The sequence below is a fragment of the Crocodylus porosus genome, unplaced genomic scaffold (assembly GCF_001723895.1).
Source record: "Crocodylus porosus isolate Cpor-Errol unplaced genomic scaffold, CroPor_comp1, whole genome shotgun sequence".
Classification (NCBI taxonomy): Eukaryota; Metazoa; Chordata; order Crocodylia; family Crocodylidae; genus Crocodylus; species Crocodylus porosus.
The window spans coordinates 197,602,770-197,624,587 of record NW_017728906.1 but is presented as its reverse complement, the minus strand read 5'-3'; the positions used below and the strand labels follow the sequence as shown (position 1 = coordinate 197,624,587).

Here is a 21,818-nt window from a genome sequence, read left to right as displayed (position 1 = left end):
GTGCTCACTGAATCTGCAGGGAGTTTTAAGGGTCCCCTCTTGGTCCCCCCCGAGTCAGACATCTCTCTTCCTATTTAAGCTTTTCTGACAGTGAGGTATGTGGTTTCCTTCCCACCTTCTGCTCCTGATCTCCAGTGCCCAGGCTGCTCTGCTGCTATCCGGGGAAATAGCCCAACTGCTCCCCCTCCTGACAGGCCTTTGCTAAAGGGGGTCACCTTTTGCCTCTGCTCTTAGCTACTGATTCACATGCATCCTTTATTCAGAGCATCGGGGGTCAGGTCCGTGTCACTGAGGGCAGGTCCTTTCCACGGGCCATCTGCACTGCTGTGAAAACTGCTGCGGAGCAGTGCAAGGGTCTGAGTCACTTCTCCTTGAAGCTCAGCTGAAAGATTGTCCGTGCCCATCACCTGACTCCAGGAGCAGGCACTTAGGACCTAAGCCACTAGGACCTAAGGCACTTAGGGCCTAAGCCACATGCCTTCACCTGGCCCAAGTTGCTGGCAAGACCTCTTGTACCTTCATGGAAGTAGCAGAGACTCTAGTCCTTCTGCTCTGGAATAGAAGCACAAGCATCTATTCAAGCTACAGAAAGGAAGACCTTTTATCGGTAGCGGCAGTGACAGCTTTCAGAAGATCTGACGCCAACCGGCGGGGAGCATCCTGCATTATTAAGCACTATCGCACTTGTTATGGCAGCTACCCCTACCTGGTACAGCATAGTCTCCCATGCTTTCCCCCCACCCCGCAACCTGGTGAGCAAGCTTTCAATCTTTGGAAGACCTGCTGTGTCTAGTTAGATGAAATCCCAGGTAGAGGAAGCCATGCAAGCAGCTGGGAGTTTTGGCCTGATTTAGAGTTGATTTTGAGGGCCAAGCTGCTTCCTGGGGATGGGGGCTGGTGTTGGGCTGTGATCCCTGCCACATGTGCATGCACGGTTTCATAGTTGTTAGCGGCTGGAAGGGACCTTACAGATCATGCCAGCCCCCAGCGTTTCATAGTGGTTAGGGGCTGGAAGGGATCCAGCCGGTTCTGTACAGACCGTCATCGGCTTCCACCTCGCTCACTTCTTCTCTAGTTAAGGCAACTTGTGAGGCCCCAGACATCTGCCGCCGCTCAGCGGGGCAGTGACTGGTGTCAGCATGGGATGCTGGTGTCAGAAGAAGGGACAACTGTATTAACAGAGACTGGCTGCAGAGCCGTATCTGGCAGCCGGACAGCCTTGCACGGATGTAGAAGCAAAACACCGCGGCTCTATAGAGCTGGCCACGCACGTGGCTGCTTTCCCAGCCAGCTTCTCCTTGCAAACGTTCCCTGCTGTCCTGTTGTGCTCTGACTTTGTACAGTTTGTTTATAGACCTCCCTTCTTCCCATAAGCAAAAAGATAAGGCCAGGCCTTGCAGCTGTGTGCATCAGAGCGTGCCTAGGCGCCACAGTCTGCTGAGGACGGGCTGCAGCGAAGCCCTAAAGCACTTATCATTTCAGTGGTAAAATTGTCTCTAAAATAAAGGGTCCTTTGGGAAAATCCGGTATCTTTTATTAGACTAACTCAAATAGTTGGAAACAAATCTTCTTTGCAAATACCCTTCGTGAGGCTGAGAAAGGGTCTGCAGTTGGTCTGCGCTCTTTTTCCATCCGGGAAGAACACAGACCAACTGCAGGCACTTCCTCGGCCTGACGAAGGGTGTTTGTACCCGAAAGCTTGAAAAGATTTTTTCCAGCTATTTGAGTCGGTCCAATAAAAGATATCAGATTTACCCAAAGAACCATGTCTGCCTGTAGATTAGAGAAAGTGTCTGCAGTTGCTCTGTGCTCTTCCTGGATGGAAAAAGAGCGCAGACCAACTGCAGACACTTCCTCAGCCTGATAAAGAGTATTTGCAAAGATGATTTTTTTCCCAATTATTTGAGTTAGTCTAATAAAAGATACCAGATTTACCCAAAGTACCTTGTCTGCCTGTGCCCTTAGACCAACAGAGCTACAACCTATATCTCTAAAATATGGTACTCTCCAAAGTGACTGTTGCCCTTGTGCCAACCCTGCAGAGATGCAGGCTTAGTGTGGTCCATGAGGCTACCACGTATGTACCATTAGGGATATTCTGGGGCATTTGCCTAATTGAGTGTTGATATTCTGCCCTGCTTGAAGCACACAGCATGTATGATAATCCATGGTGCTCGGTGCCGTACGGCATCAGGTCCTGAGCGAAGGGGGAGCCTTTCCAGATTGACATGGTCCAGCTTACTGCTTGCATGCCCGGGTGTATCTCGGGACTAGCTTCACTGACCTCAATAGACTGCCACGGCTGTGTGGCTGACATGCAATCAGATCTGGGCCTCCTACGCTTCGCTTCTTCCCTGCTTGTGTGGGTGGCTTGGAGTCAGGGCTCCAGGAGTGTCCTGCTTTAGACTTGGAGACTTCCAGTGGAAACCATCAAACCAGCTGACAACCAGGGTCACAACCCGGGGACCAGTCCCGCAATGACTCCTGCCCTCATTAATAATCCCTCCAGGCCAGACTGCTGCTGTGTACATCTTCCATCCACATCTGGAATCACAATTTCCTGGATCGGCTTAGCCCTCGTTCTTCCAGGATGGCGGCCTCTCTTCTACTTGGCCCAGAGCTCGGCTGTGGTTGCCAGGACTTTGCAGAGGGAACACCTGTTAAGTCCTGTAATTGCTTTTGGCTTGCTTGGCTATTTTTGCCTTTGTATTTATCTGTGAGATGATGCAGCAATGCCAGTAAGCTGATGCCTGGGGAAAGCTGAGGCAGGAGGAGGGGTTCACATCCTCTTCAATGCGGAGATGGGGAAGTGTTTCCCCATTCACTGTAAACACTGAAAAAATATGATTAGCTGAACAAAAACTGCTGCTTTTTGTGCTTGTTGCTAAGTCAATGGGGATTAGAGCTGCATGGAGCAGCATCAGTGGCTCTTCAAACTTCCTGGAGTTGTCAGCTGGGTATCCTGGTATGAGGCAGCTCAGGGCAGTGGCTCCAGATGTTGGACCGGAGACATGGCTCTGCCACATCCCTTCTCTGCGACCTTGGATAAGCCACTTACCTGCTCTGTGCTTCTTTCCCAGCCTTTGCTCATGCTGACTGTTTAGGCTGCAAACTCATTAGAGCCCCTTTGGTCTTGTACATCTTGACCAAGACCTCTGAGCGATTACTGCTAGTACAACGAAGGAGTCCTACTTGCAGAAGATGATATGGATTTACAGATAGCAGGGCTTAGGCTCACGTAGCATCTCTGGCCTGAATGACTAGATGCTCACTCAGCCTTTCATGGCAGTGTGGTACATTGTGCCTGTCCACTGAAAACAAAACCAGTTTTGCATGGCCCAGGTAGGCCGGGCTGAATGGAGAGCTGACACCCACCCAAGAGATGAAACATCCTTTTCTTGTCTCTCTTCTTGCCACAACGGGCCAAATTCTGTCCTCAGGTGCAGGTGAAATTTCCCTGCTCTCCATGGGAGTTGTGCTTGATTAAGTCAGCCCAGGCCTCTTATAGGACAAGGTCATAAGGATGAGACCTGATGGGGACTGGTTTGTCTGCTGCCTGTTTTCCTAGGCTAACACCTGACTCGGTGAATTTGGGTCTTGGAGCGTGTTTTGGGGTTGCTTGACTGAGGGTTTCCTGGGCTGCAACCACCCTACAGAACCAGCTGTTTGGAGAATCCCCTCGTTCATGCCGGGGTGGGGGCGGAGGGTGTGCATTTATTGGAGGAGGGGTTTGTGCACACCTGGGTTGAGACTGTGGTTGTGATCCTCATCCTACTGGGCTTGCTCACTCAGGAGTGCCCAGCACCTGCTAGCCATGAGGGGCAAGATGGTGCAAGTGGGTGAAGGGTAAAGCTGGGTGGGCTTGTGGCAAGCTGCTGGGCCTCCGAACAAAGCTTGAGTGCCGTGCCATCATAAGCGGGTTTCTAAGCACCTCTCCAGCACAGTGATTTGGGGGGAGCGGGGGTTCAAGGTGACATGCTGGGGTGCTTAACCCTGAGCTGCACCCATGCACTGCGAGTTCAAGCCCTCCCTCGGGCAGGAGTTGGAGGGTGTCTGCTCCCTGCCTTCTCTGCGCCATGCTTTTTTGGAAACTTTTGTGCAGAGAGCAGCATTTCGGGGCTGAGTGGCATTTTTCAGGTGCTCTGAAATTCACTGGGAGGCTCTGGATTGACTTGGAGCTGTCAGGGGAGGCAGCAGCGATTGAACGAGGAGAAGGCAAGTGCTGTGTCACATCATCCCGGTGGAGGGAAGAGGTCCTGGAGCATGGACGGGCCGGGGGAGGCTGGAGGGGTGGTCAGGGCACGGGGTAGGATGGGGGGGTTAAAGCGGTGTGTGTGGGGAGGAGGGAAGAAGGAATATGGGGCCAGATAGGCGCGCACCTGGGAGGTGAACAGGACACTGTTGGGAAGGAGGAGCACAGCTGGGTGGCTGCGGATGATGGGAGGGCTTCACCTCTCCCTCATCATGCCCATCCATGCTCCCTTCCCGTCCCCACAAAGGCTTCCCACTGACTCTATGCTAGTCCCTGCCCCGGCCTTCACTTTGTAGGGTCCCACGTGGAGCTCACCCCCCAACGGGGGGAGGGACGCCCTGGGCTAAGCTGGACCGGCAGAGAGGTTTTGGTGGGGTCAGCCGGCAGTGTGGATTATGGTAGCCAGGCAGCCAGGAGGAGCAAGCTGACCTGAGGCTCATGGGGGTAGTTTAAAAAAGAAATAAGAAATGTAAATGTCCCCAAGTGGACACCTAGTTGCATTGCCCAGTGGTGCTTTGGGTTGTGCCCAGATGTGGAGAGGCCTTGAAACCCATGTAATGGTGCACACCATCCTCACAAGTTACCCTTAACTCTGCCCTCTCTCACCACTATCCCCCAGCAATAACACCCGCTGACATGGGTGGGTGCAGCTACTTATATCAGGATTTACCACATTTCTGTCCTGGCCTCTGAGTGCTCTGTAGCACTCGTAAGAGCAAAGGGCAAGAGGCCTATAGGCAAAGTGTCTTTCCAAAGACAAAACTTGCCTTTCAGCCAGGCATGGCAGATAGGCATTTCCTAGCTTGGCCTCTGCTATGGTGCCCTTCATGCTGCTCATCCAAGTTTTGTACTTCCACAAATACAGTTAAGCGCACACCTTTGTGCTAGCGTAAGTGCTTCCACACTGGGGTTTTGTGTTAGTCTAAACTGTCTAGCTGCAGGGTCACCAGCCTAGGAGTAGACCCGGCCTTGATTTTCCTCCATGCAAACAGGCAAGCATTGTGAAGAGCCTGGGCTCCCAGGCCTCGGGGGAAAAAAGAGACAGATAAGTAAAAAGAGCCCCTGGAAACAGAAAGGAAGCATGAGGAGACACAAAAGGCAGTGGTGCACTGGCTGCTGGGTGGGTGGCTTGTGTCCTTCAGAGATCTGCATTTGTTTCCATTGTCCAGAGGACCCCCCCAGCTTGCTTTGGCATTGGGAGGAGATAATGTCTGGTTTTGGAGATGCGGCTGGCAGCTGTTTGGATGCAGCGCGATCCTTGTAATAATCAGGGGAGAAAGCATTTTCCACCAGTCTCCGGTTTCACTTGACTCAAAGATGTCAGCCGGGCTGGAGCGAAAGGGGAGGGGACACACGCAGGCTCACCCCCTTGACCACACACTTTCTCCACCGCCTGTGTTTCTTGGGCTGATGGAGACCCGAGGTAGGACTGCACCTGCGAGCACTCGCAAGGTTAACTTGTCTCAGTGCAGCTACTTATATCAGGATTTACTACATTTCATAGATGTCATAGACATTAGGGCCAAAAGGGACCTTGTAAGATCACCGGGTCCAGCCCCCTGCCCAAGGGGCAAGAAGTCAGCTGGGGTCATAGGATCCCAGCAAGATAAGCATCCAGATGTTTCTTAAAGGAGTCCAGAGTAGGTGCTTGCACCACCTCCGGCAGCAGTCTGTCCCAGGCCTTGGGAGCTCAGACAGTAAAGAAGTTTTTCCTTATGTCCAGCCTGAAACAGTCTTGGAGACGTTTGTGACCATTTGACCTTGTCATTGTTTGGGGCGCTCTGGTGAGCAGGCGTTCCCCCGATCCCGATGCACACCCCGATGTACTGATAGGCACCCACCGGGTCCCCCCGAGCCTGCACTTCTCCAGGCTGAAGAGCCCCATAGCTTGCAGCCTCTGTTCATAAGACCTGTCCTCCTGCCCTCTGACCATGCGCGTGGCTCTGCTCTGCACTCTCTCGAGCTTGAATTGTGGAGCCCAGAACTGGACGCCGTACTCGGGCTGCGGTCTCACCGAGGCCGAGTACAGCGAGAGGATGACATCTTGGGACTTGTCTGAGAAGCATCGGTGGATGCAAATCAGAGTTTCGTTTGCTTTGCCGGCTGCGGTATCGCATTGGTGGCTCACGTTCATCTTGTGGTCAGTCATGACTCCCAAGTCTCCTTTGGTCATGGTGCTAGCAAGTGTAGCACTGCTGAGCCTATAAGTGTGATGCGGGACTTTTTTCCCCAAGGTGGAGCCCTGTGCATTTCTCTGTATTGAATGCCATTAGGTTTTCATCCGCCCACCTTACAAGCCTACAAAGGTTGGCCTGGCTCACCAGCTTATCCTCAAGTGTGGATGCTCTTTCTCAAAGTTTGGGGTTGTCTGCGAATTTGGCCGGTCCATTTTTGACACCCGTGTCCAGATAGTTGGTAAAAATGTTAAAGAGCGCAGGTCCGAGAACGAAGCCTTGTGGGACACCACTGGTCACCGAGTGCTGTGTTGATTCAGCTCCATAAACTACCACCCTCTGGGTCCAGCCTCGGAGCCAGTTGCCCAGCCATCAGACTGTGGTGTAGCCAAGGCCACAGTCGGCCAACTTTTTCCATGAGGACATCATGGGACACCAGGTCAGAGGCTTTTTTAAAGTGCAGATATATGATATCACCCTCTTCCCTTTTGTCCAGGTGATGTGTCTCCTGGTCATAGAAGGAAATGAGGTTGGTCAGGCAAGACCTGCCCCCAGCATGGTCTCTTGGTATGCTGGAGAGGGAACCCAGGTCCCGCTGCCCCGCCGAGGGGACGAGCCTTGGGAGCTGATGCTGAAGTGGTGCTGGCAGAGGTGGTGCTGGCTCCTACCCTGGGGGGCTTTAAGAGGAGGTTAGATGTACACCTTGCTGGGGTCGTTTGACCCCTGTACTCTTTCCTGCCGTGGCAGGGGGTCGGACTAGATGATCTGCTCAGGTCCCTTCCAATGCTAGAAACTGTGAAACTATGATGGGAGCAGGACTCCCTTTTCAGTCATTGCGTCTCACAGCAGTTTTGTCATCCCAGAGCAGCTGAAGTGTAATGTGGCCTCTCCGTCCTTCCTCTGCTTCCAGTCCCCCTGATCACCCCAGGCGAATTTGTTGTGGATGGACCAGAGCCTTCTGCTTGCTCGCGCCTGTGGACTGGAGCAGGCTTTTCCACCTTGGCTCAGGTCTCAGCCAGCACATACTTCGCCGTCCTCACGGCATTTTGCTCCCTTTATTCTTGCTCTCGTACTATTTAGCTCGACAGCGATTCGCAAACACGCTGCTTCTCCCAGGTTCTCCCTGAGTTTGTTTTATTATATTTTTCTTTTGCTGCGAGTGGCAGGTTCTTCTCCCGCGCTGCCCAGTTCCCTGCTTCCCCTCGGCATCGGGGCCCGGGAAGTGCTCCAGGAGCAGAGCTTGTCCTTGTGGCATCTGTCCTCCCTTCCTGATGGCACTCGATTCCTGTTATTAAGCCCTTGTGTGCGTGGCTCTGTTCGCTTCGGCGTGTTGATGTGAGTGAGGGTGACACAATCAGACCAGCAGGGTCCCCGGGAAGGGGAAGAGAGTCAGCAAACTAATTCACTCAGACCCAGACCTGGTATCTGCCTGCCTGCAAGCATCTGCCTTAAAGATCAGATCTTGGTACCCACAAGAGAAGAGGAAGCAGATAAAGGATGGAGGCCGGTGAAGGGTAAAGCGCCAGAGCCAAAGCCATGTGAGGACTGCAACGCTGACCTGTCCTGCTCTCGCCGTTCCTGCCAGTAGGTTGTTTTAGCAATCTGTCACCTCCCAGGACTTTGCAGCCATCTCTGCCACACGATCAGCCAGCATCTCGGGTCCCCCCCGGAGCATGGTAAGCATCTCCCTGCTCCCACAGCCCACCCCCTAGCACTCTCCCGTAGTGCCCGCCTGTATCCCAACACGCTGCCCTCTCTCGACGAGACTGTACCTAACAAGTCGTGTTCCCTCCTGCCTTCGGCTAGGGGATCTATGAGCTGCTTCGTTGTTCATTTATGTGTGGCATGCAGTAAAGCATCAGGCTGATTACCCGGCCGGCCGCATTTGTTTCTCAGCAGCAAAGGAGCTGGTGGCCTTTTTGTAATTTGTTTCCTTAATTCATCTTGTTTTCATGCCTGCCCTGGCCAGTGGTATTTAAGGAGGAAAGAGGACACTCTTCGTTTTTAGTTAAAGAGCTCTCTGCTCTCTACAGCTGTCCCACAACCTTGGGTGTATCCAGGGGAGCTCCCAGGGCCAGCCTAGACTCCTGGCTCCATGGTGCTAGGTGCTGTACAGTCTTTACAATACTGTCTTTTCGCCCTGGGGTGACTGGTTCCTCACTACAAGAGACCTGATGCCGCACAAGACAGAGAGGAAAAACGAGTAAAGGATCTTATTTATCTTACAGGCACAGGCAGGACAGCATTTCATTGTAGCTCTTGGGCAAAGAGCCACCGAGCTGATTGAGGGCAAGGGAGCTGCTGCATGCAGCCTATTGGTATTGTGGTGAGGTTTGTGATGCGGAAGCAACACTTCATTATTTACAGGAACTTATATAAATTGCTATTTATGGTAAAGAAGCAACGGTCTTGCTGCAGCCCTTGCAAAGGTCCGGGCCTAGCGTCGTTGCTTGTCTTGCTGTACTTGCGGGCTTACCCAGACTGTGCCCTAGGATGTCATACTTCTCGGGCAGTGTTTCCAGGAGGACTTACTCTGTGTCACAGTCACCCAGGCCTCTGGAAAAAGGTGTTCCTTTTCTTCCTAATTCTGCCTTCCAAAAACCAGGGGCATGTTTTATTTTGAGGGTGCGAGCTATGCAAGAAAATACGGTAACAGCGAGGGCTTAATCTTCGGAGATGCCACGAGCCTTCAGGTCCAAGGGGAGCTGCTGTTTTATTCCTTACAGAAGTGGCTCTGTAAGGCAGGGTGGTCTGCATAGCAGTCCCCAGTTTTTTCAGGCCCCAGTTCAGCAAGTACTGAAGCAGGTGCCCAGCTGACAGCACGGGCATGCTCCCTGGAGATATGCGGGAGCACTGGAGCATCTCGAGGCAGGCACGTGGTGATACACCGTGACTCAAGACTTCCTTTCCCGAGTCTGATGGAGAGTGGAGGCTCCTTTGCCGCATGGCTCGAAGTGCCCTGTCCTGGACCCCCGCGGGACGCCCCGGCACAGCCGAGTCAGAGGCCAGCACCGGTGCCCTGTGCACGCGCAGATAAAGGCTCTGCCGTGCCCGCTGCACAGAGCAGCGCCCGCGCTTGCATCTCCTCCAAGTCACGCGCGCTCCTGGGCGAGTCTGAACGCCAGTTAATTTGCTCCTGATCTCCGGTCCCTTCATTTTCAGCCATGCATGAAAACACTTGCATTCGCCCTCTGCCCCGTCTTGTGGGCTGCTGATAAAGGTGCGTCCCCGCTCCGCCTGGATGCTTTATTTAATCTTGACCGTACCTCTGCCAGGCATTGAAAGAAGGCGAAGATAAGCTGATCAGCAAGGCAGCTGCTGCCTTTCAGCTCTGCTTATGACCATAACGCTGGGAGAGCCAGCCCTTCTTGTCTTCAGGGATTATAATTTGTATGGGGCTTTTAGGAACGGAGTAGTGACCTCTAACTAGCTCTGGGCACGATGGCGTCTCTGGAGTCGCTGGGATTTGAGGGTGACAGTGGGGCCAGCTCTGATCCTGCTCCTGCAGTGGCTTTGCTGGTGGACCTGACCCTTGCCTTCGCAGGGCTGTGTGGGCAGGCTTTGTAGGGGCTGGCTCCGTGGGTCGCCTCGTGCGTCATCGCTGGAGAGGAAGCGAAACAATGTCATGCAGCAAAGCCAACCCTTGACCTCAGGAGCCACGAGCGGGGATGACAGAGAGAAAGAAATGGGAGGAAGTCGTTGCTGTGTGGCAACCCCGCCGACAGCGCTCGGCAGGAAGCACGAGAAAGCTCACAGCCTCCGAGATCTTAAGCTCAGGAGGCACCGCTGCCATCCTCTCCCCTGACCCGTTGTGCAACACGGTCCCTACGACTCCCCTGTCCAGGAAACCAGTCGGGGCTGAAAAATATCCAGCAAAGGAGAACGCCCTGGTTGCCCTGGGCTGGTTGCTCCAATGGTTAAAATTTGCGCCCTATTCTTAGCCTGACTCTATCTGACTTGCATTTCCAACCGTTGGGTATCATGTTATTTTTGCTGTTAGTATTGGATCCTATCTGTTTCTCTGGCTGAAGAGCTCTCCACCAAAATCCTGTTCCCCATAGAGGTGCAGGTAGATTGTGATCCGCTGACCCCTTAGTCTCCCCTTTGAGAAGCGATGTGGCATCCCAGGTTCTTCCTCAAGCTGTCCCCAGTCTTTCAGCATATCCTTGAATCATGGACACCAGACCTGGACGCAGCGTTTCAGTGGCACCAGGGCCAAGACCACGGGTAGTACAGCCTTTCGGCTCCTATACACCCCCGTCTACACATGCAAAAGGGAGCAGACAGCACAGCAGCAGATATGGTAGGAAATATGAGGCAGAACAAGAGATCAGGCAGGAAGCAGAAAGCAGAGCAGCAGTTCGGGCATAGGAAGGGGATAAGAGTGGCACTCGGGGGGGGGTGCCGGGGTAATTGGTGGCACACCTGCCAAAAAGGTTGGCCCCCAGGGCTCCAAGCTGGCCAGTGCAGGAGGTCCCTTTGCAATGGTTGCACTGGCTAAGGATCAGCAAGGTCCTGCTCCCATCATGTCCCTACACTAAAGGGAAGAGAGAGAAAGCTTTAGGGCACAGAAAAACACTTCCAGGCTGGAGCAAAGAAGAGGGTGCTTAATAAGGACCGGGGGCCGTGCTGGCTTTTGTCAGTCCTCTAAATCCAGCACCTGGACTTACTGCAAAGCACTCAGATTACAGCAGGGCCTAGTGGTCACGGGGGATTTGAGGCACCAGGGTTTTGCTCATGACCCATCAGAAGGGTGTGGGTGAGTCACGATCACAGCCTCAGTTTCTCTTGAAAGCGGGTTTAAGGATGCCCTGCCTTGTGAAGCGAGCTGCGGCTGAGAAGTGCGGCAACGCAGCACTCATGCCGCTGCAGCTACATAGATCAAAACCACTTGTCTTTGGGAACGTGGCCAAGAAGTAGATGGTCTCTCGGCGCGTGTGCGAATCTAATCCCCAGCCCAGGACATGCGCGTCTTTCCGTCTCCTACAGTGAACTCTGGGTGAGCCTCCGAGCCTCTTCTCTGCTGGACGGAGGCCTGGAAAGTGTCCTGGTCAGTAATGGATGGGGTTTACTGCCCCGTGGGAGGAAGGGGAGTGCTGAGTTCAGGAGAAGTTCAGTTACTGGAGGAGTCTCCGTCCCTTTTTCTTCTCTCGCTCTCCTTGCCTATCCGGCGCTGGCTCCCGGAGGAGCGCGGTGTGCTCTGCGCAGCATTTCCACTCCTCCACAGCCCTCTGTGCTTCATTGCTTTGGCCTGGGGTTCTGCCTGCAGGTCGGGTGCCAGGCACAGAAGACTCTTTATGACTCACCGTTCAGGTTGCCGAGCTTGAAAAGTGACTTTTCGGGTCTGTTTGCAAACTCCAGTGTCCTTTCTGTAGCCAAAGCCAACTCCGCGGGGCTTTCCACCCGGGTACGTGATGGAGGCTGCAGGAAGTTGATTGGGGATGGGGGCTGGTTTGGTTTTTGAAAGAGCCCTTCAGAAACTAGTCCCATCCGTTCAGCTCACCAGAAACACACTCTCTGGCTCCCTTTTGCAGGCACAGGTGTATCTGGGCTGTGATTTTCAGTAGTGATTAGCAATTTCGGACGGCTCCCATCTTGAGTGCTGAACTGGAGAGGCCACAGAGCAGCGGGGGCCAACTTTATTGTCAGGCATACCACAAATTAGCCTTGAACTCTTCCCGAGCGCCACTCCCATCCCCATCCCCTGCCTGATCCATTGCTGTTTTTCACTCCCAGGTCTCTGCTCCCTATCTGATCTGCTGCTCTGCTTCCTGCTTCCTTTCCTGTGCTCCCTGCCCAATTTGCTGCTTTGCTTTCTGTTTCTTGCCTTGTCTGCTGCTGTGCCGCCTGTCCCCCTCCTGGACCTACCATACAGTTCGTGGAAGACAAGTGCTTGGTCCTTTCCGCAGCTCTGACTTACCTGATTGTGTCAACCCGAGGCAGCAGACGAGCCTGCTGCCTCGAGATCCTTCACCCAAATGAGTGTCCTGCCCTTTCCCATGTGCTGCTGGAGTCAGCTTGGTGACAGATCTTGCAGATCCAGTCTCTGCTCACTAGCACTTCACTGCCCAGGGCGCTCCACTTTTGCACCTTTAGGGCACCTGGGTGTTTTGCTTAACCATGGTACTCAGCAGGGCTCCCAGATTTGCCTGATGTAACCTACTGGTTATCTATTAAGTGTATAAATCACTTAGGAACCCCGCTGTCTGCTTTGTAACTTCACTGTACTCATAATAACCACCCCCCGTGGGACTGGGAGAAAAGGTCATTAAAAGATGCTGTTTGCTGTAACAGGGTGGGTTAGATTGCTGCAGTTAATCTACACTGTGAAACATTCGCCCCTGCAGTTGGGGGCGTTAGAAGAGGGTCCCTTCCGACCCTAGAAACTATGAAACTATAAACAGGTCAAGGGGACTCCAAGTGTTCAATGCCAAGGCTTCTAGATCAGCCCTGAACTGACAGGCAATCCTAGATGGGTGAATTGCAAGGCTGCTGTTAGAGGATGCAGGAGAAGGGAGGTAAGGACTCTCAGTGAAGTGTGAAATCTTAGCCCTGGCTGTCCCTGTAGCTAATGAGTGTTGTTTAGATAGAAATGCCTATTCTGTCAAAGCCTGGTGCATACTTCTCTGAGCCAAGGCTATAGGGGGAAACCAAGGCTGTTTTGTTTTATCATGGCCTTAGGCAGGAGGACAATTTTGAGGTCATCCTGTGCTTGGGCTCAGGGACTGAATTAAGCTGTGGTCTCTGCACCAGCCAGGCTCTGCTTCCTGATCCTTCACACACTTTGGCTAAAAACGGAGGACGGGTTGAATCTGGGGTTGACTGTCCTGGGCTTTGGAGAACAGGCTGGGGCAGTCAGTCCCAGTTCGCATGACAGCTAACTCAAGTTAGTCTTGATTGTCCCTGGCAAAGTATTAACTCAGATACTTCACAGGTCCTTAGTCTGGGACAGTGGTTTTATATGTCTGTCTGTAGGATCCTAGGATGAAAGACTGTGTCCAAAGGGAAAACCAGTCTTCTTTCTTTATCCTTGAGCACGGAAGTGACTGAGATTGCACTTTGCTTTAAATTGACACCAACTGAATTATTTGCAGACAGAAGGCAAAATCATATCCCTCGGGCTCATAATCTATAATTAGTCTCAGGATCAGGGCAGCCAACACAATCCTTCCGCCAGCCACCGAAGAGAGACCCTAGCACATACCATGCAGTTTCCACACAGCTCAGATCAGTTTAGGCACCAGTCGGGATCCCAAAGTCGGCAGGAGACCGGCATACAGGGGTGCTGCTAGAGCAAGGAAGAGCAGTGGGGCTGTAGGATTAGCACGTCGGGTCGGTCGGGGATGCTCTCAGACCAGGACATCCGTGTTAGTAATCATCATCATCACCACAAAAAACATCCCCCTGCTTCCAAGCTGTCATGGGGGTGGAGAGGGGAGGGCAGGGCGCCTGGACTCCACCTGCCAGGAACTTCCCAGTTAGTAGTAAAAGGCAATCAGGACTCGTAGCAGAGATGACATCTTTTATTAGACCAACAAGATTTTTGCCAAAAAAAAATTCTTTCATTGCTTTTTAGTTGTAGTAACTCAGCAGCAGCTGGAAGGAGTAGCCAGCGGTGGCATGGGGAAGGGCTGGGCTTTCCAGGCTCCCCTATGGAGACGTGGAGCAGGGCCTATGGGGATCCTGCAGCTGGAAGGAGGCAATCTGGTGCACACTGGTGCAGCCCACAGCTCTGACAGCCCCAGCAATGAATGCTGCCACTCAACGTCCAGCCCTGTGGAGAGACCCACGGGCCAGGTGACACCACCCGGCAGTCTGGATTTAGCCTGCGTGCCGGAGGTTAAGCACCACTGATCTAGGCCATCAGCAGGCTCAGCTCTACCGAGACCATCCCTGGTTGCGGTCCATCATCCAGGCAGAGGTCAGTGTTGGGGCTCCTGTTATAGGTATGTAGGAGATGCCACTGCCAGCACTCGAGGGATTGATTTAGCTGCCGGATTGTCACTACCAAGCGAGCAAGTTACCAGCAGTGCCGCTGACCTGCCCTTTGTCCCAGCTGGGACTGGCCAGAAAAGGCCACCAGACTCAGGGCAGCGGGTTGGCTGTGTGGACAGGGTAACACCTGTGCTAACTCTGTGGTGCAGATGCACCAATGCGGCAGGGTCCCCCTCGCTGCAGAGGGGCCAGGCGAGGGCAGTGGCACTGGGGTAAGAGCAGATGACTGCCCCCTGATCCCATGAAATGGCAGCTGCTGGTTGAGACGGTCTGGATCCTTCTTGGCAGCCACCCCTCCCCAGTCTGCTCATCGCACAGCCTCGTTAATGAAAGCAACCCTGGCAAGCGGACGCTGCTGGGCTTCATCTGGTGCTTTCCTCTGCTGGCAGGTAGCCTGACACAAACCAGACTGCGCTGGAAGCTGGATCGAGCCGCACTCGGCTTTCAGGAGCTATTGCCCAGGGGACTGGAAGCAATTACAGCATCCGATAGATGGGGTGGGTTGAAGGAGATCAGCAGAAGCAGGCAGGGGTGAATCGTCATCCAGCGAAGGAGAAGGGGGAGTGGGTGAGCCCCACGCCACACGCGCCATGCCCGGTGCCTGGTTGCCACTGGGGGCTTCGGCTGCTACAGCGCTACATGCGTGGCTGTACGCAGGGCCTCTTATCTGTACATTGAGCCTCTCGCCGGGGGCCTCTTAGCAGTACATTGAGCCTCTTGTTGTGGAAGTGCTTAATCTCTGGCCCTGCTTTCCTGTTCTGCTCAGATTTCTCCCTGCACAGAAACCAGGAGGAGAGGGAAGCAAAGATGGTGTGGCATAGGGCTCGATAACCTGCAAAAAGATTGGATCTGGCCTGTGAAGGTGTGGTCAGGCTCAGGTTGAGTCCCAGTAGTGCCAGTCCCCTGATCAGCCTCAAGGCTAGAGAAGGACTCATCTGCTCTTGGGGTTGTTTGGGGGGGAGGAGGAGGCATCAGCGCAGCCAGCACCCAGGGGGTTAACGCAGACCCCCTGCTGCAGCTGCTGCTTTTCTTGCTATCACCAGATGCCACAGGTAATGGGATTTAGCAGCACTCAGGGTGGGCAACAGAGGGTCCCACACCCTGTAGTTAGTGTATTAGCCCGCTGGCTGCCGGCTGTGCCAACACCCCCTTTGCCCCCCATGCCTGTGGCACTGCCACTGACCCACTGGCATTTTTCAGTCCTGTTTGTAGCACTGCAGATGCAAAGACTTCCCCTGAGCTGCTGTGCAAGCCCACCTCCTGGCCTCCACTTCCTTCCCACGTTCCTCCTTGCTCATTATTTGCAGTACAGTTGGGCCTGGGCGTCCCTGCCCTGTCCCGTGTCCACATTGCATGAGGTGCTGTACAGATTCGGAGCAGAGATGGCTGCAAACAGCTTCTTTCTGAGCCAGCATCCAGCAGACTCTAGTGTCTGAGAGGGGCGTGCTATCAAATCTTAAATGCTTTTTTAGGTCCTTGGGACTGTAGGATCCCCTGACCCCTCTGTAAAGGGAACGGTAAGCAGGTGATGCGCTCTGAAAGGGCATTGGGTTAGAAACAAATGGGAAAACAGGATTTCATAGGAGCCAGGGCTTCTGTGTAGTCTTGCAACCTTGCATACCTGAGGTTGGCCTTTCCTTCCTTTCCTCTGTCCAGCTCATCTTCAGAGCTCTTGGGCTCAGCCCATCTCTCATTCTCCGGTTGTACAGCACCCGGCGCAGCATGGGCCTACCCTAGCTGGAGCCTCTGACCAGTGGCTCTCAACTCTCAATGCAAGCTCTTATTTTTTCACTCATTTCTTGACTACAGAAAAAACACTAGCATAATTCTTCCGCTGCCAAGAACTTGGAAAGGCCACAGCAGGTCAGGGTGGTCGGCACCATGATTTCTCTTTGAAATCTCTGGGTTTATCTTGCGAATTGTGTGTAATGTGTGCACACCTCACAGCATGAATATTGTGTGGCATCCTAGGACCTCCCAGGGTGCCAGAGCAACCTGGTTGAGAGTCGCTGCTCCGGGCACTCTTGCAATAGAAAGAGTGACCAGTTTTGGTTTGGGGATTCAGGCTAGCGCGGTGGGCACTTTCTGGCTTTTCAATGTCAGTAAGATGCTTCTTGGTAGATGCAGAGGACACGGTGAGCTGAGCAAGGCCGCATCCTCTAATGGGCAGGGCAGAAGTTCAGGGTCATGCATTTGCGTGCTCCCCTCCTCATCCTACCCGCGGAGAGGAGATTGTGAGCTGCTCCTTGGCGGACGGACTCCCCAGGGGAGGAAAGGCAGAGTTCCCCTCTCAGAGCTGCAGGGCAAGTGGGAGGTGATGAAGCTAAGCCCCAGGCTGTACAAATACCGCTGCTTCGGAGATGAGCAGGACCTCATCCCATGGTCTCTGCAAATCCTCGTTCATTTTAATGGGAGTTGGATGAACAAAAGGTTGGTCTGGGGAGATGAGTGTGTTTGCTGCTGATGCAACTCAGCTGATCGAGTTGGCCTAGCCCAGGCAGGAGCAGAGCCCTATCCAAGTTACAGCATCTTCCCTGGCGCTGTCCTGAGAAGGGCCTCACTAGGACTTTGGAGGGCATATGCTGTTGGGTCTCCATGCCGCAGTGAGCTGAGCTGCTCCAGGGCTCTTCCCCAGGCGCTGCGGGAGAAGGCGTTGGGGTCGGAAGGAATTACGGGTTTTGCAAGGCTTTGCAAGACTGCCAGCAGCTGAGCCGGCATTTAGCTTGTGTCCACACCAGCGTAGGCAGAGGGCCAGTTTCCAGCTTGAAGGAAAGCACCTGAGCTCAACCCGGTGTGCCCATTCGGGCTGGCAGCCCCAGGCTGAACGTGCCACTGCACTTCGGGAGCGGGCTTTTTTCTGCAGCGGGGAAGGGAACGTAACACCGGCTGTAGCAGCACTGCCTCTGCCAGGGAGACGTGGCCTTTGCTGCACCTAGCCCAGCCTACTGGCAGGTCGCAGCCACGACCCCCACCGGTCACAGTTACGTGGCCAGGGATTGTGTCGGTGAGCCCCTGGCCTGGTGCGACCCATTTAACTGGCGGTGGAGCACTGCGGCTCCTTGAATCTTCCCGATGCAGCTGGAGGAGTCTGTTTTAAACAGGAGCTGATTACCCACGCTGTGGACAGGGACCTGACCAGATCCCTGTCTTATCAGATTATCAATTGTTTCCCTACTAAAATGCACCAGGGAGAGACTGTAATTACCAGCGACAGACCGCGTGTGGAGGGGGAAGGAGCAGCTGATTAGCTTCCGCGGTTGCCTCTTAGGGGGGGACCAAACCCATGTCTGCATTTTCCCTGTAGAGTACGTGCCCGACACGTGTCCTCGCGGCACCTGGGGCTGCCAGCCTGAATGGGCGCACAGGCTCCAGCTCAGGAGCTTTCCTTCAAGCTGGAAACCGGCTCCCTGCCCATGCTGGTGTGGACACGAGCTCAGTGCCCACTCGGCTCCTGCACGAGGCACTGCTGAGGACTTCCCAGCAAGGCCATCTCCACGCTTAGACACTGAAGCCAGGAGCGGTCAATACAGGGTGATTTCCCTGACTTGCAGGTTACCCTGGAGTCGCCATGGGCGGTGGGAGCAGAATCGGGCCCGACAGGTAGGAAACACAGTTAAAGGCACCCCGAAGGGCTCGCGCTGCAGGTGGCACTTGCTGTCCCCGGAGCCATTTGCTAAGGCGGGGATTGAGGTGGGATTGGGCCACCCCGTGTAAAAGCAGCTCCGCTTTCCAGTCCCTAGTAAATTTAATATCACAGCATCCTCCCCACCAGCCTGTTCCTGTGCCGGTGTGATACACGGGCTCGGTGCCTGTGCTCTTGTCTCCCTCTAGTGACTATCCCACGTGATGGCAGTGGCTCGAGCTCTGCTGAGGGATGCTCGGGGCTAGATTTGCCTCTCTTGGGTTGGGGTACATGGGTGCACAGAAGTTTAGGGCTGGAAGGGACCGCGTGAGATCCCCCCTGCTCTGGGCAGGGAAGACTGGTGGGGTCAAATCGCCCCAGCAAGGTGCTTGTCCAGTCTCCTTTTGAAGATCTCCAGGGTAGCTAAAAAGGCCCTCGCTGCTACAGCCTAGGTGTAACAAGGGGGGGACAGGTCCTTGGAGAGTAGTTGTGTAGAAAGGACCTCTCGGCGGTAGGGAGAGGCACCTTTCTCCCCCGGCTTAGGCTCTTCTCCGTTCCTGGAAGCTGCAAGCCTCTCGGGTGTCTGCCTTGCAGCCCAGGCCCCGGGGCAGGGGAAGGACAAAGGTCTGGGGAGCTGAAGGGAGAGAGAGAAGAACCAGCACCTCCTACCCCCACGGCCGCCAGGAAAGCAGCACTGATTTCTCCGGGAGACCCAGACTGCTGAGCTCCAGGTCTCCGTCTGCTCCCTCCTGCCTCCCACCTAGCTCTGCAGAGGGGTCTGACCCACGAGGGGCAGACCGGCAGCTGCGGTCCCTGGTGCTCCCGCCAGCCCCCAGCTCATAGCGCTCTATCGCCTATCGCATCCCCTCTCGTCTGCATTAGCCTCCTAGGCCGAGAGCCAGATTTCATGGTTTTCACAGCTGTTTTCTGTTACGCAACACACGATCGGTCTCATATTTTCTGTGGAAATCCACAACGGAGCAGGAAAATAATAGCGGCTCAGCGCTCAGCTCTCGTTGACACGGTCATTGTCTACATCCAGCAGACACGGGCTGGATCCAACAGCTGGAAGCTGAAGCCAGATGTTTTAAGGCTAGAAGTGCAATCCAGGTCTGTGATCGGGGGAGTAATTAGCTTCCAGGCCAAAAAAAGAAAACTCAGAGGTGGCGTTTTCCGAGCGGCGCCTCACGTCTCGAAAGGTTGAGAACCAATGACCTGAACCCAGTGCAAAGTATTGCGGGTTCCCAGGCCCATCTTTATGCACCAGCAAACATGTTTAGAGCATTCACATCCCAATTCTCACTTGTTACTAAACCAGGATTAGGTGAGAGCATCCACATCCTACTTCTCACCAAATAGTGCAACTTACCCACCTGCTAGGGACCCCTCTTTCCCTGGTTGTTCTGGTCTCTGTTTTGGTGTCCTGTATGGGTCTAAGCCATCTTCTGTACGTTGGCCTTATGATGAGGCACCTATAAAGACTAACTCCTTTCCCATCACTTCCCTGCCAGGCATATGTGGTATGTCCGGTTCAGCTCCAGTGAGGCCAGCTTTGGTTCATGCTATTAGGAGGGCCTCTGTGTGGTTTGTGTATGTACTGATCAGTGGTTGTATTAATTCATACTCCAGCAAGGCTTTCATGGCACCAGCACTGCCTAGCACTTCCTGCAGCAGCGTAACAGTCCAGCAAGCTCCATTTCCCCTTCATGGTGCTGGGCTGTACCTGGGTATGTTCCCAATACAGCCTCCACTACCTGAGTTCATGAGTCGTGCTACTAAAGTCAACAGGGCTCCCCATGAGCTGAAGGTTAAATGTGTGCTTATACTTACCATAGTGAACTGGGGGATGTCTGGAGCACTCCCATTGAAGGATTCGATTGCCACCGGCTCAGCCTGGAGCAGAAGTTGGCCCTGGACTCCATATAGGGTGACTGTGTCACCCCGCAGGGCTAACCTGCGATTTGGGGGTGTGGCGTGATGGGGATCAGACGTGAAGACCCCGTTGCTCCCAGCTCTTCTCCCCACTCACTGTGCCTGTCTCCTCTCCGTTCCCCAGGAGATCTGCGACGACCCCTACCTCTTCGTGGATGGAATCAGCTCCCATGACTTGCACCAGGGCCAGGTGGGGAACTGCTGGTTCGTGGCCGCCTGCTCATCTCTGGCCTCCCGGGAGTCCTTGTGGCAGAAGGTAAGGAGCCTGCTTAGCCCGGCGGAGGCAGGTTCGCAGAGCCCCCGCCTCGCACTGGGCTGGGGAAGCTCAGCAGCAGCCTCGGAGGCTGACACAGGCCCTGGCGTACCGTTCCTCATCTCAATTAACCAGGGTGAATTGGGGAACATGCCCTCTGTGTCAGCGCGGTGCACGTACTATTGGTCTGATCCCCCCCCGCCTGGTGTTTGTGAGCGTCCTCAAAATTATGGCCAGGCCTTGATTTCAGTACATTAACATGAGCACCTCCCCGCACCCCCGGAGCAGTGCACGGGGCACCTGGATTTCAAAGATTTCAAATCACAAGAGATTTAGAGCCGGACTTTTGACTGGGCCTCATCTTCGGTCTCTCCCTCATTATTTGCACTACGCCCTCCTTCTTGGTGGTGTCTGGCTTTGCACTGCTTGGACACGGAGCCCAAGGCAGACATTGCCTTGGCAGTGTTAACTACAAGGGGGAGATTTGGCATATCTCATGTGCTGTCTGCTCCTCCTACCACAGCCTCGAGAGGGGAGATGGCACAGCTAACAAACAAGGACCGTGGCTTAGCCCTGCACAAGGACATAGGAGAGGAGGTTGCAAAGGACATAAGAGAGGAGGTTGAGCAAGGGTCTGTTCAGAAAGGCAAAGGCTCCAGGTGCCAGTCGGGCTGTGCCACACACAGAAGCTGGCACAAGGCTTTCCCAGTGCTGGTGCCAGTGCCCACTAAAGGCAGTGGAGGGAAGCAGCACATGTGCCCTAGCATGATGCTTTAACTTTGCTCAGGTGGAGCCCTGCCCAGATCACAGCCCTGCCAGGTCACAGCTGCTGGGAGAGGGTGCAGGGTCTCTGGTCACGGAGCAGGGCACCTGACTCCCTGCAGCACGAGCTTCGGCTGTTCTGATCTGAGCTCGCCCCTGTATTGCAAGGGCTCTGCTCGAGGCAAGCAGCTCATTAGCTGGGTTAACTTCAGGAGATGTTTGCTGCTCCTCCTTGCAGTTTTGGTCTGTTGTTAGAGATGCAACAAGTCCTGGTGTCCTGGCTGTGATCTTGGCAGTGTGGCTGGGATGACGCCAGAAAGACATTTTGCTGCTGCCTTCCCCTCAAATTCTGGATTGCAGTCTAATGCACCTTTGCCTGGAGCGGGCCCGTGCTCCTGCTGGAACTGAAACCCCGCACTTCCTGATTAGAGAGCATTGCCCCGTTGCTCAGGGTCAGGCCGATCAGCACTTTTGGGGTCGGGAAGGGATTTCCCCTGTGGTCCGATGGGTACCGACTATGGGGCAGGGTTGCCTTGCTCTGTAGTAGGGAGTCTGGCTCTCTTCCGTGGTTATCAAGTATATATAACATCCTCGCCGTGGCAGGATGTTGACAATGCCCTTGTCCCCTTGCTTTACCTGTGGCAGGTTAGGGTGGTGTCAGTGTCCTTGAGCTATGTTCCTTCTGGTTGTGTGATGGTTGTTTCTGGAGTTTTAGGAATTGTTTAGACAACCCTCATATGGGATGGTCTGGATAGGGATGTGCCTGCCTTGAACAGGGGCTTGGACTAGGTGGTCTCTAACAGCGTCTCTTGTGCTCTAGCTCTCTGG

General features: G+C 54.2%; 1 protein-coding gene across 2 annotated transcripts in view; it reads left to right on the top strand.

Annotated features, from left to right (window-relative positions):
• The window catches only part of CAPN5 (calpain 5), a 92,288-nt gene that overhangs the window by 32,638 nt on the left and 37,832 nt on the right, over positions 1–21,818 (top strand). For both annotated transcript variants that reach the window (XM_019530450.1, XM_019530451.1), the window contains exon 3: positions 20,100–20,231. In XM_019530450.1, the coding sequence (XP_019385995.1) occupies positions 20,100–20,231 (132 nt within the window). The remainder of the gene's footprint in view (positions 1–20,099; positions 20,232–21,818) is intronic.